This window comes from Macaca thibetana, chromosome 2 (genome assembly GCF_024542745.1).
Source record: "Macaca thibetana thibetana isolate TM-01 chromosome 2, ASM2454274v1, whole genome shotgun sequence".
In the NCBI taxonomy this organism is placed as follows: Eukaryota; Metazoa; Chordata; class Mammalia; order Primates; family Cercopithecidae; genus Macaca; species Macaca thibetana.
This window is the reverse complement of record NC_065579.1, coordinates 146,820,221-146,837,855: the sequence shown is the minus strand read 5'-3', so window position 1 is coordinate 146,837,855 and position 17,635 is coordinate 146,820,221. Positions and strand designations below refer to the sequence as shown.

The 17,635-nt window shown below is 40.2% G+C and overlaps 1 protein-coding gene across 3 annotated transcripts in view; it reads left to right on the top strand.

Moving 5' to 3' along the window:
- Nucleotides 1-17,635, top strand: part of KBTBD12 (kelch repeat and BTB domain containing 12) — a 77,600-nt gene that overhangs the window by 39,138 nt on the left and 20,827 nt on the right. For all 3 annotated transcript variants that reach the window (XM_050781677.1, XM_050781678.1, XM_050781679.1), the window contains exon 5: nt 6,210-6,407. In XM_050781677.1, the coding sequence (XP_050637634.1) occupies nt 6,210-6,407 (198 nt within the window). The remainder of the gene's footprint in view (nt 1-6,209; nt 6,408-17,635) is intronic.

Here is a 17,635-nt window from a genome sequence, read left to right as displayed (position 1 = left end):
AACCATGCCAATAACAATGATTTGTTTAAGAAAGCAAATCTTAGGCATGTCTTTGTGAAGCTTAATATGTAGAACCATCTATATCCATGGCATATTATACACAGCAGATCATTTTGTTACTCCTGAGTCCTTAAGAAAATATTCCACTATATTTGGTGTCTTCAGTTCACTAAGGCAGAGAAGAACGTAATACACATTTTAAAACAGTATAAAGAGTTGAAATGGAAAATTTTTGTGCTTTAAAGAGGAAAGTATCGATTACCAAAAAACTGTCATTTGGAGTAAAATGTACTATCTTTCTTCCTTTATCTTAATTCATACATGTGATCAATATTTTTATCACTCCCTTCCTCTGCCATTTCTTGGTTAAATATGGAAATGAACACAAACTATCATTTTCTGTAAAACATTTCACTTAGACACAAGATAAATATGCCAAAGACTTATTACGATCTTTCTGTCTTTAATATTTATTTCACAAATACTGTCAAGCATCCTTTAGAAGATATTATGCTTGGCACCTCAGGGAATATAAAGATGTAGACCTTGCCTTCAAGGACTTACATTTTGTGTCTCTTTCACTTCTAAGCTGCGGAATAGGTTTGACTAACAGCTCTTTGCAGGACCATTTCATGGAAGTATTAGTATTAGGCAGGCAAATCTGGGGGAAAAGATCAGCCCAATAACAGACAGCAGTCATTTTTCTCTGTATCTGAGATTAGATTCCTATATTCTTAGGAAGATGACTTTTATAATCGGCCAACTTTTAGCTCTTTGGATTTAGGACTTGCCACATTCTGAAAAGCAGATTAGACATCTACCCTCAAGGGACTTACAGTCTCATCTAACAAGGAGGCATATAGGAAGATAAATCAGAGCAATGTATTTTCATAGAAACCTTGATTTCTGTTCAGGACAGAGGGAATGGCCAATTCTGTGTAGAGATATAATAGGCTTTGTGAGAGGTTGAAGGTGGAGCTGAACCTTGAAAGAGGAGTAGGGGTTTGCCAAGTTGAGGAGGAGAAGAAGAGGCCATTCTAGGCAGAGAGATCAGCCCAAGCCTAGGCCTAGAGAAAAACAGCCTCCCTTATTTGGGGAATGGTTGAGTGTTCTAGAGCCTCAGGTGCAGGGGCGGTGCAGGAGGGAAAAGGGCAGACCTGACATATGAGGAGTTAGGAGCAGCTAGGTCACCAAGACTTGGTGTCTGTAGGGGAGGGGATGGGTATGGGAGGCACTGAGGAGGTAGTCAGCAGAGTCGGTGACTGCTGAGAGGAGGGCTGTGGTGACATTAATCTGCAACTGGCACCTCTAGCCTGTTGTGGCATCTACAGGCCATCCCCTAAGCTCACTCCCACCCACCATGTCCAGGTTCTCCCCTCTGTGCTTTTTCCCCTTACAGGCCCAGGCTTTAGACCTGCTGGGACCCCTGCAGGACAAACTGGTGATGGGATGGAGAAGAGACAGGGAAAAGATGGGCCCAGGGTTTGAAAGGCCCAGACCGACTGAAAATCCACTATGACACAGTGCTGTGTTGACACAAAAGCCCAGGGATCACTCAGGATCAGGTGGGACAACATTGTGTAATTGCAGCTTATTTGGCACTCAGGGCCCAACTCCAGAACGTTCTATTAAACCATCTATATGTCCACTTGGAAGTTATCAGACAATCCCAACACTTGATTTTTCCCTCCAAAATGAAGCAAAATCAAGCTGTAACAAATGGAACTTGGTCTTCCCCTTGAAGCTCTTTTATTTGATTTTCATAGTCATTTGTGTGGGGTAGCAGACAAAAAGCAGACAGATGATCGTGTTTTCCTGGCCTGACAAGAACAAGCTGGTCAAGGGCCATGAAGGCCAGCAGATAGAGAGAATGGAGAATGGCCACAGTACAGGGGGGCCCAGCAGCCCCGTTCTGTGAGCCCAGGCACCCTGTTGACGAGCACTGCACAGTATCAACCGGAATCCCGTAGAAGGCAGGTAAGCAGCTGTCAGCCTTGTACTGAAGGGCTTCATTCTGAAAATACACAAGAGTCTCCTGTGTCAGACTTTAGAATGTGGCAAGAAGCTAGGTTCATGTTTTCTAGGGTTTTAGCACCAAAGCTAGAATTCTGATACGAGGTTTGGAAAAAAATCAGAGAGCTGACAACTTGTGTGAGAATAAAACAAATCATCACAAGCATTATATTAGCAGTGAATAGATCATGTTTGACATGTGAGTCAGAAAGTAGCCCATCCACTCAGATATATGGGCCAGTTTAACTCCTAGAAGCCTATGGATTGCAAAATCCTTTTTATTGTTATGTCCACCGACAGCTCCTACCTCTCTCAAACGTTTATGACCAAATGAGTTACTCTAAGTCATGTCAGGGAGCTTTTCCCTCTGCCTGAAGGCTGAGAGGAAGGCTCTGCCCATTCCTCAGCCCTTTGGCCTTCTGAATCTCTCTCTCCAACCCCAAAAGAAACTATTAAGGTCAATTTGACCATACAGTCAGTAAACTATCAATTATAGACATAGCAAATAATTAAATTGAGAGTAATCAAAGGTAGGATTTCAGCAACTTTAATAAACACCGGTTACTCATGCAACATCCTAGAACATGAAAGAGGATGAGAATTAACATTTGGGTGCTTCCTGCATGCTAGCCATTTTGTTTACACACCGTGCGTGAGAATAGATATTAAAAGAAAATTCCTGTGGCAATACTTGTGAATAGGTATACAACAAATGTGAGTTCTTCCTTACCCTTCTCCGCCTTTACCTGGTTGCCTAATAAGTTAATCTTTGCAACAGGTTATAGAATTGCTGTCATTATCCTTAATTTACTGATGAGAAAAGGCTGAGATAAATTAAATTGACCAACTTTGTCTAGCTAGCAAATGGTGACACAGATAGGGACCAGGGTCTGTGTGTTTCCAAGGTCCACATACTTTTTCCAGGGCATATGGGTGCTGACAATAGTAAATATAAATATATGTATATTTTTCCCCTAAGTCTGGTTTAGCACAACAGGTAACTTTGGGAGCTTATCCGAAGGATTACAAAACCCCCTTCCTGTTCTGGATCAAACCCAGAGGAAAATAGAATACGCCTGCCACCTTGAGGTGACCCTGTAGGCAGAGGGCATTGGGAGCCAGCATCGCTGCATTCAAGGGCACCTTGGGCAGCGAGTACCACTCCCCTCTGCCTCAGCCAGCTCCCTGCCAGGCTTTGTGTGGGAGGAGAGGTTCACTCCTGCACTCCCCCAGAAGGGAAAGAATCTAAAATAGCCACACCCACAAGAAGGAGGGAGTCTTTATAGAAATGATGAAGAAGAGAGGGAGGCATTGTCCTCTTCTATAATTTCCCCCTTTCCACTACACACGCACCAAAAAATATAAATAAATAAAAACCAGGGTATATATTTTGCATTTAGGTCCATTTGGATATGATTTGCAAAGATAATTTCTATTCGTCTGTCTGTTTTTGAATAAAGGAAAGTCATGCTCAGAGGTTCGTATAAATTAAAGATATGGAAGTATCTCATTGAAATTCTACTGATGTGCTGATCCTACCCCAGGACACCTCTCATCAAAAGATTTCTCTTGTAGTGCTGGTGCTAACTTATTAATAAAGATCATGCTTTCATTTGATTATCTACCTAATCAGGATTCACCTTCAGCTTAAGCTCATTAAGTCTGCTGCTGATAGAGTGTACTTGATGGTGGAATTACATCCACGCGAGACAGAAATGTGTTCAGGCATTAATGGTCAGAAACAAAGACAGAGCACCCTGTAAGCTCATGTCACCCCTTGAGTGGAGCGTGTGAACTGCCTGCCCACCAAATAGAAACGGCTAGTTTTGTAGAGTAAGGGCTGAACATTATAATTAAATACACTTGGTAACAGAGCAACAAAAGTGACGACACACTAATTATTGCAAAAATCAAGAGAATAATACCCATTGTGTATATGCATCATGTTTCAGAAGTCTTCTAATGGGCTTTTATGTGAAACTTGTGAGCTAGATTCAGGATGCTGGTTGCTCCGTGTGCCCTAACCCAACTCCAGTGACTTGCATTTGACCTCTTTGCTTCGACTTGCTGGTCTTCTGGAGGAGTTGTAATACAAACCAGCCTAGTAACATTTCTCCTGGATCTCACAAAAACAGACAACTAGATCATCTTATTCTTACCTTATGGGTGGTTGCTCGGTTCAACTCCTATGGATAAATCCTCTTCTTTAAGTCCTTCTTGCCCTACAAGTAGGAAACTCCACTTTTTGTTAGGCTGAGAAAGCTCTCGCTACCACAGTGCCACATTGAAAGAGGGCCCAGGAACAGCAGAGCTATGCTGTTAACCGAGGCCAGGGTGTCCCCTCCTTGGAAACGCTGCAGCTCGGACTTGGCACTGTAATGGGCTAAATTATTTATCCAGTCGGATAAGAGAGAAGGCCACTAAGAGCCTCCTGAGTTAGTTTATAGCCTCAGTCCCTGGATTCAAACTGAGACAGGAAACAGGCCAGTTTACATCAGCAAAGAGAAAAAAAGACTTTTCCTTCAAAGTGCTCTTCCATCAGCTTTTATGCCTGGCATAAGCCCCATCCATGGTGAAAATAAGCTGTTCCCATCAATCTTCTAGGATTCATTGAGTACTGTGTGGCAGGCCCTGTAATATAAAAGATGCAGAATAGTGGCCTTTGCTCCCAGTAGCACACTCACTTGGACAGGCAGGGAAAGCATATGTAAAATTAAGCTTCTCATTCTTCATTTCCATATACACAACATGTCAGGCACTGGGCTAGGTACTGGGGATGCAATATGGAAAACTACAGGCCAGTGAGCAAGATAGGAAAGCAGGTGATGGTGAAAATAACACCTGACTGATGCAGTGATGGGCAAAGTGTGTAAAGTGACACTGAGATAAGACGGGCCAGGAGACACATGAGATTAATTTCTCAGTAAGTGACACATATAGTAAAAGCCATGAGATCAAAGCAGAGTTCTTAATTTTGGTTTTGAGATCGCTGTCAACAATATACTCCAGTATCAGTCACCACTCCACATATGCAGTTTGTGCAGTGACTCTTCCAGGACCCTCTCTATGTGAAGGAGAGCTGGTTTATCTGAGGCCAGTGCTTTATAGGCTTTTTGATTAGTCACACAGACCAGGCTGTGAGTCTGGATAGAATGAGGTCATTGATGAGAGGCGTGTCTGCAAATAAGGCATGTCCCTCCTTCTGGGGGGTTTACCTCAGTCTCCGGAGCCATCCTTCAGATCAGGAAATATGGCCCTGACCTTGATGACCTTTCACTGTGGACTTGAGAGGGGAAAACAAAAACAGTGCATAGAAATGTGCTTCTTATAACAGTGGATAGGAAATTTGTATGCAATTACTTTTCCAATGGAGAGTTGTACTTAAAGTCATGATTCTTTAAGTATTATTTATATTCCTTGTTACAGTCCCTGGACTTCTAAATCTCATTTTTATCTCTTTTAAGACACCTGTCTTGATGTCCTCTATTTTGTTTATTTGCAAACATGGCCCTTTCCATCCCATTAATTTCTTAAGAGCAAGAAATATGCTTTATGCATCTTTCAGAACTCCTTATTATAACTTAGCACACTGCTTTACATATAATAGGCACTTAATAATTATCTGATGAATGAACTATATCATCCAAAACTGGAAGATGTATGGGGCATTTGGGTTTAGGGCCTTTCCTGAAATTTACCGAAGAATAGTCCTTCCCTAGTTGGGAAAGATCATGCAACTTAAGAAGAGAGGGAGAAACCAGCTTGCAATGATAAGTGATGGGAAGAACACGTTCCAAGCTAGCCCCATCAGCAAAAGCATTGCTAACCATCAACAGCAAGGCAGATGTCAAAGTCAGATTACCTTTACAGTCAACCCTGAAATTCTTATTATAAAGGAGATGCTCATGATGTGAACCAGCATTGGATATTGTAGAATATAATCCAGTGGTGGACTCAGTCTCATGCATGATCACAAACAAGGGGAACACTATGAATAAAAATGACATTAAATGTGGCTATGGAGTACATAGTAGACATCACTACTGCTTAGAAGTTGTCTTCAAGGTAGCACCTGGCATGAAAGAGTAAAGTTACAGTCCCATAAACCTTTGATACAAACCACTGCAGGGGGCGGTGCTGTCCACAATTGAGTTTCAGTTCCTGATCCTCTCATTTCTCCACATCATTCTCTGCAGGGGGCATTGGCTGTGTAGGTCGAGACAAGGGCCAGGTTCGAAAATGCCTTGACGTGGTGGAGATCTACAACCCAGATGGGGACTTTTGGCGAGAGGGCCCTCCCATGCCAAGTCCCCTCCTCTCACTCCGCACCAATTCCACCAATGCAGGGGCAGTGGATGGGAAACTCTACGTCTGCGGGGGATTCCATGGAGCAGGTATTGGTCCAGTTTTAAACATTTTGTTACCTCCTTTGGTGTTGATTTGACCTTCTTTAACTGATCCAATCATCACTAATACTCCTGAGAGCAACGTGAGCACTGCAAAAGCATGGCTTTTAGAGTCAGGGACCCTGTGCAAAATCTCTGGGCCTGGGTTTCACATGGACAAAGTGAAGCTGGCACATCCATAGGCTGTCGTAAGAATTAAATGGAATCTAGTTTACAGCTATACCATCTTGAACACACCCGATCTCGCCTGATCTTGGAAACTAAGCAGGGTTGGGCCTGGTTACTACTTGGGTGGGAGAATTAAAAGGGAATCCAGTTTGTACAGCATCTAGCACATAGCAGACACTCACTATATAATAGCTGAGTGTGAAGAGAAGAGAAATGGGAGAGGTAGCCTAATGCTTATGGTGAGACTAAAGGAGAGATTTTAAAATGGGAAGAGTAGATGAAAGTGGAGTAGTGACCAGAAGTGTTGGGTTTTATCTGATCAAGACTCAGAAAACTCTCTTATTCCTACCGCATGACTACCACTTGAAATAAATGGCTTGAAAGCATTTCTAAAATAATACCTAATCCATGTATTTATTACTAAACTTGTTTTCCATATATCTAATTGTACCATCACTGCCTTCTACAGTATGGATTCATAATTTTTTAATGTAACAATGAGATTCCAAACTATGCATAAATCTAGTAGGCACATGCCTCCAAAGTTTGATTAGTGGCACAAGTAAATAAGGCAGAATGCAATTACATTAAAAATGACTAACTGTTGAATTACATTCTCACTAACAGAAGCACAAGGCCAGTACATACCTATGAAACATGTGCCTCAAGAGCACTTAGAATTTTGGAAGAATGCCAGGTTAAAGTAAAGCTGATACTGCAGCAAAGCAGAGCCTTTTGCAAGCCTGCCTTCACTCTTTAAGCACATGATATGTTAAAGAATAAGACGGTTGCTGGGCACGGTGGCTCACGCCTGTAATCCTGGCACTTAGGGAGGCCGAGGCGGGTGGATCACGAGGTCAGGAGACTGAGACCATCCTGGCTAACACGGTGAAACCCCGTCTCTACCAAAAATACCAAAAAATTAGCCGGGTGTGGTGGCGGGCACCTGTAGTCCCAGCTACCTGGGAGGCTGAGGCAGGAGAATGGAGAATGGCATGAACCCAGGATGTGGAGCTTGCAGTGAGCAGAGATTGCGCCACTGCACTCCAGCCTGGCAACAGAGCGAGACTCCAGAAAAATTAAAAAAAAGAATAAGTCAGTTATTACAAATTAAAACAGACTCAGGAGATAGAGGAACCAAATGCAGTGGTGCGATTCAAACAGATAATCTAGGAAGTTTGAATGTGGACCAGGGTATTAGATGACATTGTAGAATTATTAGTTTTGTTGGGAATAATAGTTGCATTGTAGTTTTATATAAAAGATAAAGAAAAAGCCTGAATAATAGAGATTGTTTCGAAGAATTTGTGGGTGAAGGCCGAGCACAGTGGCTCACGCCTGTAATCCCAGCACTTTGGGAGCTTGAGGCAGGTGGATCACGAGGTGAGGAGGATCACGAGGTGAGGAGATCGAGACCATCCTGGCCAGCATGGTGAAACCCCATCTCTACTAAAAAAAAAACAAAACGAAAATTAGCTGGGTGTGGTGGTGCATGCCTGTAATCCCAGCTACTCAGGAGACTGAGGCAGGAGAATTGCTTGAACCAGGGAGTCAGAGGTTGCAGTGAGCCAAGATCGTGCCACTACACTCCGGCCTGGCAACAGAGCAAGACTCCATAGGAAAAAAAAAAAAAAAAGAGAAAGAAAGAAAAAGAAAAAATAATTTGTGGATGAAAATGATATACTGTCTGAAATTTGTTTTAATCTATTCCAGCAAATATTGTTTTTAACGGCAAGAGGTGGCAGGAATACATTGAAAGTTGCCATAATAAAAACTTTACTTTTTCTTTCTCTATTTGTTCTTCAAAACATTTTTCAAAGAGGTTTTTAAAAAATTGTTTTAATCTCTTTTACATTAAACATTACGTGCCATGCTTGGGTAAAGATTGTAATCTATCATAGTAGTAAGAAACCTGGCCCAGCAAGGAATCCTAATAGGGGCCCCTTGCTCAAGCCCTGCATGTAAGAAGGGAGCTGAGGAGCCAGGAGGGAGAGCCCTGGTGCTGTGCTCACTCATGTGGCAGTGCTGTCCTCCAGCTTGCTTACATGAGCACCTCCCATCTTCTGACCTTTGACTTTCTCTTGACAAGAAAAGAAGGACAGAGAATCCGAGGGTTAGCCTCCAGAGGGAAGGGTGGTTATTCACGTCTAAGGATCTAGAAGACATTCTGTTTTGTTTTGCTTCTTTATCTTTCTTTGTATAATATTGAATTAGAGAATTGATATCCTCCAGTTTTTCAAACATGTCAAAAAACTCATACTATGAGCTAACCTGTCTTCTTGGTACTATTAATTAATGGACTGGTAATGCTTTCAGTCAAAGGGACTTACTATATGAGCTCTCAGAGTCCATTTTAATTATTTGTTTCTAAGATGGTAGATTGTTTGGGATTCGCTGAATGAATCATCACTGGGATTTTATACAAAATAGAACAAGATTTTCAACATTTGGTGGGAAAGACAGATGGATAAACATGTAATAAACATAGTAATTTGTTTTTGGTTAAAAGGTAGGTTGAACACCTCTATTTTATCTTCAAGCCCCACTAAAATGACAGTAAGTGGAATAAACACAGACAAAGAGAAGAGAGAGGAAAATAGCAACAACAAATTGGAAGCTAAAAAGTAGATGTATGAGTAGTAACTAAGTAGACCTGAGAAATTGTAATCGTAACTGGCAACAGAAAAAAACAAAAAACAAACAAACCCCCTGATTTGTAACCTGGAACCCCAGATAATCTCAGAAGTTGGCAACAAAAGGTAAGTCTGGACATTGAAATGAAAATGGTACTGAAAACATGAATATTAGCTGAAAGGCAGGAAGACCCCTAATTTCCTGCCCTACTCTTGATAGTGAGACAAAGACCTTTCACCCTAACAAAGGCTAAGGTTGAGGACAGGAGTTAAGGTCAGGCATCCAGTAATTTAAAAAGAGATAGAGTGGAAGGTTGTATATTGAATATTGAGGTCCTCAGCCTCCTTCCTTCTCTGGCTCCTATAATATGCACAGCCATACCCTCTTAGCAAGAGATTGGGAGGTTCTTCTTTGGGGGTCTGACCAGCCCCCAACTAAGGCAAAACCAAAATACCCTGTAGAGAATCTCACAGAAAAAGTCTTTTATGGCATTCCACTCTTAAAAGATGAACAAACAACTAAAGATCACCAAACATTTGAGGAAGTGCGTAGATGAAAGATAGACAGCAAACTGGAGGAAACAGAGGCTATGCCAGGAGAGTTGTCCTCAGAGAGATGAGAGAAAATATTGCATCAATAGAACAGGAAAAGGATATTTAAAACATTTCTTGGAGATTAGAAAATATAGCAGAAATTAAATCTACAATGGAAAATTTGGAAAGTGTAGTAGAGGAAACTTCTCACAAAGCAGAACAAAAAACAATTGTATGGAAAATTAAAGAAAGAGAAATTGAGGCCAAGAGGTCCGACAGGAGTTGGTTAATGGCTAAACAGAGAAAACAGAGGGAAATAAATTATCCATGAAGTACATTTAAAAATTTTCCCCAAACTAAAGTCATCAGATTGAAAGGATATACAAATGCCAAGGACAAAGGATGAAAATGGACCCAAACTAAGGCACATCATTGTGACATTACAGAACACTGGGGAAAAAATAAAAGGTCGTAAAAGTTCCTAAAGAGAAAAAAACAATAGTTTTACACCAAGTGCCAAGAATCAGCCTTCTGAATGACAACATTGGGAGCTAGAATAAAACAAAGCAAATGCTGTCTAAATTTCTATGGAGAAAATTACTTTCCACCTACAATTCTATGCCTGCTGAACTATTAAGTGTGAGGGTACATTTTCAGACACCCAGTGCCTCCAAAATTTTTTCTCCTGTGTGCCCTTTTATCAGGACATGCTTCACCAAAAATGAACATGTAAACCAAGAAAGATAGACATGGAACCCAAAAACAGAATTAAACATAATAGACAGAAAAGGAAATCAGTGGAGGATATTAAGGGGAGATTCAAGAAGCTGTACAGCAGGCTGAAAGAGTGGCCGGAATGGAATGGAGCTGGTCAAAGGGCTCTGTGAGAGATGCCTTCAAGATTCCAACATTTGGAGAAGAGCAATGAAAACTAGCAAAACCAAAATGAGACAAAACAGTAAGTTGTGCAGAAAAGGAAAAGTATGCCACACAGTCCATTTGTGAATAGCATTTATAACAATATCGTAATAAAAATACTCGATACTGCGCTGACCAAAACTATGCCTTAACTGTACTGGAAAATGTGGAAACAGACCATAGGTAGATAGGGTAGGAATGTGAGAGGAAGCCAAGTCCACATTCTTCACAGTGGAAGTCAAGAGTTAATGCCTTCATCTGACAAAGCAAGAGGCGGAAGTAATATAAAAAGTGTTATTTATAGAGACCATGGTCAGTGTCAGCAGAATCAGCCGGAGTGGAAAGAGAAGCAGTGAATGGGGAGCAGGTCAGGGAACAACTGTTTTTAAGGAATAAGACTTGTAAAGCGGATCTTTAAATCATGCAAATGTGTAACTAATAAAACAAAACCTAAATTTAAAATATGTAAATATAGTGCATATAATAGAAGAATAACAAGAGTATTAAGAAAAATATGAACAAGTGAGTCTTTTGGGAGATAATTTTCCATGGGTCTCAAGTGTTTATGCATGTCTTATGAGCAGAGGTACTGACTGCTTTTGTTCTGGACTATTTCTTCAAGCATCTTTGATAGCATATAGCCTTAGAAGATATAGTATCTCCATAGCAAAGAGCAGGCATGCTCACTGGTCATTATGAAAAATTCAGGTTCCCTAAGCTCAGCATTTCTTTCCAGTAATGCAACCCATTGATTGTACAGGTGTCAGCTGGCACTCTGCATATTGTCCTGTGAGAATAGGTCAAAAAACTGACATAATAACTGGCATAAAAATGCTGATATACTAGTTGCCACTATTGCTGTAACACTGTCTTTCATCTCTGACCCAGAAATCTGATGTCTTCTATTAGCATCCATGAAACTGTAGCAAGCTTACCTATAAAATCTCTGACTCTTTGCAGTTCTTGACAGAGTCCTGGCACTCACCAGGAGGCTCTGTTCTCCACCTCCAACACAGAATGAGGGAGCCAATATTGTGTTTCAAAAAGGTCAGAACTCATAACACCAATCCTTCACAAACTCTTACAAAATATACAAGAGGAAACAATTCCAAACTCATTCTTTGAAACCAGTGGAATTCTGATACCAAAACTAGGCAGAGACTGCAAGAAAACTATAGGTTAGTAGCCTTTATGAATATAGATGCAAAAATCTACAACAGAATACTAGCAAACTGAATCCAGCAACATGCAAAAAGAGTTATACACCATGACCAAGAAGGATATATCCCAGAAATGAAAAGTTGGTTTACCATTTGAAAATGAATCAATGTGTGGGAGGAGGGAGAGCATCAGGAAGAACAGCTAATGGATGCTGGGCTTAATACCTTGGTGATGGGTTGATCTGTACAGCAAACCACCATGGCACACATTTACCTATGTAACAAACTTGCACATCCTGCACATATACCTCGGAACTTAAAATAAAAGTTGAAGGGAAAAAAAGAAAACGAATCAATGTAATATGCTATATTAGTAGAATAAAGGGAAAAAACAGGATTATTATCTCAATAGATTCAAATAAAAAAAAATAGATGTACCCTTTCATGATATAGATACTTAACAAACTAGAAATAGAAAGTAACTTCCTCAGCCTGATAAAGGGTATTTATGAAAAATCTACAGCTAACATCATACTTAATGGTAAAAGACTGAAAGGGTTGCCCCTAAAATCAGGAAGAAGACATGAATGCCTACTCTTGCCACTTCTCTTCAGCATTATACTGGAGGTTCTAATCAGTAAAATTAGGAAAGAAAAAGAAATATAAAGCATCCATATTGGAAAGTAATAAGACATAATATTTTTATTATGCATAAGACATAATATTGCATAAGACATAATATTTTTTTAGAAAATCTTAAGAAATTATTTGAAAAAGCTACTAGAGATAATAGACAGGTTCAACAAGAGTGCAGGACATAAGATCATATGCCGAAAAGTTGTGTTTCTATATACTTTTAATGAACAATTAAAAACTGAAATTAAGAAAACAATTCTATTTACAATATCATCAAAAAGAATAAAATAGGAGTAAATTTAACAAAAAAGTACAGGATTTGTACACTGAAAACTGCAAGACATCATTAAAAGGAATTAAAATTCTATGTAAATGGTAAGATATTACATACGAAAATTGATAGGATGATCCTAAAATCTATATGGAAATGTTAGAGACCCAGAAAAGCCAAAACGATCTTGTGAAAGAGCAAAGATGAAAGACCCACACTTCCTAATTCTGAAGCTTACTTCAAAGCTATAGTAGTCAAGATGGTGTGGTACTGGCATAATGAGACAAAACATATTGATCAGTAGAATAGACTTGAGAGTTCAGAAATAATCCCTCCATTTTGGTCAACTGATTTTCAACAAGGCTGCCAAGACAAGTCAGTGAGGAAAGGATCCTTTTTTCAACAAATGGTGCAGGAATAATTGGATATCCACATGCAAAATAATGAAGTTGGAATCCTACCTCACACCATGTACAAAAAGGAACCCAAAGTAGATTAAAAACCTAAACATACAACCTAAAACTCTTAGAAGAAAATGTAGGCATAAATCTTGAAGTCTTGAATTAGGTGATGGTTTCTTAGAAATATCAAAAGCACACATACCAAAAAAAAAAGTAGATAAGTTGTACATCAAAAATTAAAATGTTTGTGCTTCAAAGAGCAACAACAAGAACATGAAAAGACAATCCACAGGATGAGAGAAAATAATTGCAAATCATATCTGGTAAGAGACTTGTATCTAAAATACATTAAGAAATCTTATAACTCAATAATAAAAAGATAACATTTTTAATGGAAAAAGGACCTAAATAGACATTTGTCCAGTGAATATAAACAGATGATCTAGTGCTCAACATCATTAGCCATGAAGAAAATGCAAATCTAAACCATGATGAGATACACTTCATACCCTCAAGGGTGACTATGATGAAAAAAAGATAAATAATAACAAGTGTTGACAAGGTTTGGAGAAATCAAAACCACCATATGTTGCTGGTGATAATATAAAATGATGCAGCTGCTCTGGAAAAGTCTGGCAGTTCCTCAAGAGGTTACCACAGAGTTGCCATACGATGCAGCAATCCCACTCCTAGGTATACAGTCAAGAGAATTGAAAATGTATGCCTGCCCTTGTACATGAATGTTCACAGCAGCAGCATTCGTCTCAGCCAAAAAGTGGAAACAACCCAAGTGTCTGTCCACAGATGAATGGATAAGTAAAATACCGTCTGTTCTAACAGTGGAAGATCATTTGGCAATAAAAACGAATGAGATACTAATAGATGCTACAACATAGATGAACCTTGAAAGCATTATGCTAACTGAAAGGCAATCACAAAAGACCACATATCACATGATTCCATTTATATGAAATGTCCAGAAAAGGCAGATGGATAGAGACAGAAAGTAGATTTGTGATTGCCAGAAACTGGAGAAAGGGTGAATGGGTAGAGACTGCTAATGTGCAGAGGATTTATTTTGGGAGTGATGAAAATGGACTGAAATTAGATAGTGGTGATGGTTGCACAGCTCTGTGAATATACTAAAAACCATTTTATTATACATTTTCAAGGGGTGAATTTTATAATATATGAACTATACCTCAATAAACCTGTTGTTAAAGTGAGAAAGTCAGAACTCTTTCTCTTATTTCCCTCACAGTAATCAGCTTGGTGTTTGACACTAACGAGGAGAATTAAGCTGAACTGCCCATGGGGAGGGTGCTTGGAGGCAGGTTCCTTGAGTGAAAGAGGCAGAAATGGCCCATTCCGGAGACAGTTAGGCTTCCTGAGACAGAGAACACAGTGGTGGCAGATGACACCTAGTGGCAGGAAACTATTCCCTGCTATAAGAACATCCAAGGGATAACAGCACTGTGGCCTTAGGTACCTGCAAAAGATTCCTGTGGTTGGCACACAGAAATCCTGCCTTTTAAGGGACCCCGTGGGCTTGGACAGAGGGCATCTTGGTGATAACCACAATGAACTGAATACTGAAGAGCCACTCTCATGTTTTCTAGCTCAAGTGTACCCTCAGGATTCTTGTATATCTCACAAAGAGGAGTTGCTCCCAGAGGGCTCAGCCTTGTCCCTGCTGACAAAGCCCCTACTTTGGCTCTTGTTCCAGCTGTTGGCCCTTTGAGACTCAACTGCATCTTCCTGCCAGGCCCTGGTTTCTGTCTGTTTCCCTGAACTCTGGTGCCGGGTCCCCGCATTCCCTGCTATGGCAGCCCATCGGCACACACACTTGTTTGCCACCTGCGGCTGTCTTCCCTTCCGCCAGGATGGCAGGGGAGCTCAGAGAGCAGGCTGAGGGAGCAGGGAGGTCTGTTTCTCCACTTCAACTCTGCACTGGCTGCCAGTGGGACCCGCTCTGGGCAGGGGGATTTCTTCCCAGAGTCCAGGCTAAGTCCCTTCTGCCTTCAACCCATCTGAGCCATTTTCATCATCTTGTTTGGCTAACTTCTAGGGGACCCAAGCAACGTTTTCACCTCGGTATCAGCCCCTCCAAGTCTTCCTTCCTTCACCCAGGACTGGAAAGGCTCTCTGCCTCCCCTATCTGTCCAGCAAGAACTTCCCTCAAATCACCCCTCTGCCTCCTCTAGTTTAGCATTGTGGCACAGTCTTAATGGTGAAAAGCCTCTCTAGGACAAATGTGAATTATCAGAAAGAGAAAATGCACATTGGGAAGTACTTCAAAAATGAATTCTTTTAGTAACCAATGCAGATTAAAATTGACAGCTGACAGTTACCTGGTTACCCTGTGCTAAGGAAAATTCTAAGCACTTTGCATGTGTTAATTTATTTGATTCTCTCAACAACCTGCAGCTATTATTTCCCTTATTTTAAAGGTGCAGAAACTGAAGCCGTATAAAGAAGTCAAACAGAGGGTAAATGTTGAATTTGGGATTCAAAGTTAGATAGTCTGGCCCCAAAGTCTGTATTTTTAGAAGTAGGCTAAACTGTCTCTCCATACCAGACAAATCAAATCAGAATATTTGGTTATGGAGGCTGGGCATCAATATTTTTTTTAAGTCTTCAGGTTATTCTAACATGCAGTCAGGTTAAGAGCCACTGCACTGGCTGATGTCTGTTGGGTTTTCATTCAACAAACTTTTATTGAATGCCTTTCTAGGTAGTAAGCCCATGCTAAACCCCAAAGATACACATACAAACATGTTTGCTTCCAGCCCTAACAGAGCTAAGTGAGGGCAAAGTAAGGAAGCTGCTGTATTGGTGGGATGATGGACTCAGCTAGCTGCTTAGAATGTAGTTGTGCTTCTTCAAGAAATAGCTGATTCTAGGTTTGGAGCACAGAAATTGCAAGGTAGGTTCGGATATCCTGTTATACCAGAAAGCAGGTACGTTGTCAAAGACTTAAGGGAGTCATGAAAAGACAGAGAAGCCAGCCTCAAAGGGCAGTCAGTGGCCAGATTTAAAATAATTCAAACATCGAAAATCATAATTGACTATAATTGACTGAAACATATTGAATCAAAAGCCAGGTAATAAATGTAGAAGTCATGACAGAAGGATAGCCAAGATCCTAATTTGTGTAATAGTTGGTTCAGTCAGAAATCAGCAGCGGATGCTAAAAGCATCGGTTGAAAGGTTATAAAGAACAGGATAGTCACATGGCACTGAAGATGTATTACCTGATAAATCACAGACTAATTACAACACGAAAAAATATGTACTTTTACAATGGAGAAACCGGATGGCCACCGCTGTAACCAAATAATCATCACTAATAATGATACAATTTTGTACTATTTGCTTCCTATGTCATTCAGTATAGAGTCTTCTCATGTCCCCACCACCACCAAAATACTTAACTTGTGTCTAATCAAACCTCTACATTTTACCTCCAGTTGATAGGAAATAGAGGAAGAACAAAGTAGACGACCCTATGAGGAGATAGGTGAATTCAGCACGTGGGACATTGTATGAGAAAACTGACCCTGACTCAAAAAAATTAATGTCACGGGGGGGAACCTCAAGATGGGGGCCTTCCTAAATGAAACGAGACCAGAGAGACATAATGACAAAATATAATGTGTGAAGGGTGGTTGGATGATGGTTTGAAAATAACAGCTATTTAGTTATTCTGGGGGCAACTGGGGAAATTAGAATATGAACAGGATTTTATTCAATTTTATAGAATTAATGTTATTTTTTTCTTAGGTATGATAATGGTTTGTGATTATATAAAAGAATTTCCTCATCCTTAGAAGAAGTATGCTGAGTATTTAGGAGTGTCTGTAATTGATTTTTCAAGGTTTCAGAAAAAAAAAAAAAGACGTGTGTGTACGGGGTGGGGATGTACAGCTAATAAGGCAATATGCTAGCTATTATTGACCCTAGATGCAGAATACACCGGTATTCATTGTACTATTCTTTCACCTTTTCTGTGTGTTTGAAATTTCTCAAAATAAAAAACTGCTAAAGGAACAAAGCTTTGGTAGACACTAGCTATGGTGGCCACTATACTACAAGTCTGTTTTATCCTAGTACCAACGTCTACAGAGAAAAAGATGGTATGATGGAAGTACTTTGTTTTACCTTTGGCATCCCTGTGTCCCCCAGCCCCATCCTGGAGAAATTGTATTGAACTTACGATATCCTGGAGGAGAGTTACTATTTTCATTTTCAACTTCATATCCGTCCTACAATATATACCATATACCCATACATACATACACTGTCTATATCATATATATATATATATATATATATAAAAAACCCTCTATTTCCACAAGGAATGGAGACAATTTACAAAACAGGCATAGACAGAATAAAACTAAAAACATGCTTAGCAGTAAGTGCAGAGAGCAATTATATTAGCAAACCTAAGCTAAGAAACATTTCCAGAATTTGGCCCAGCTTCCTAGTCGCC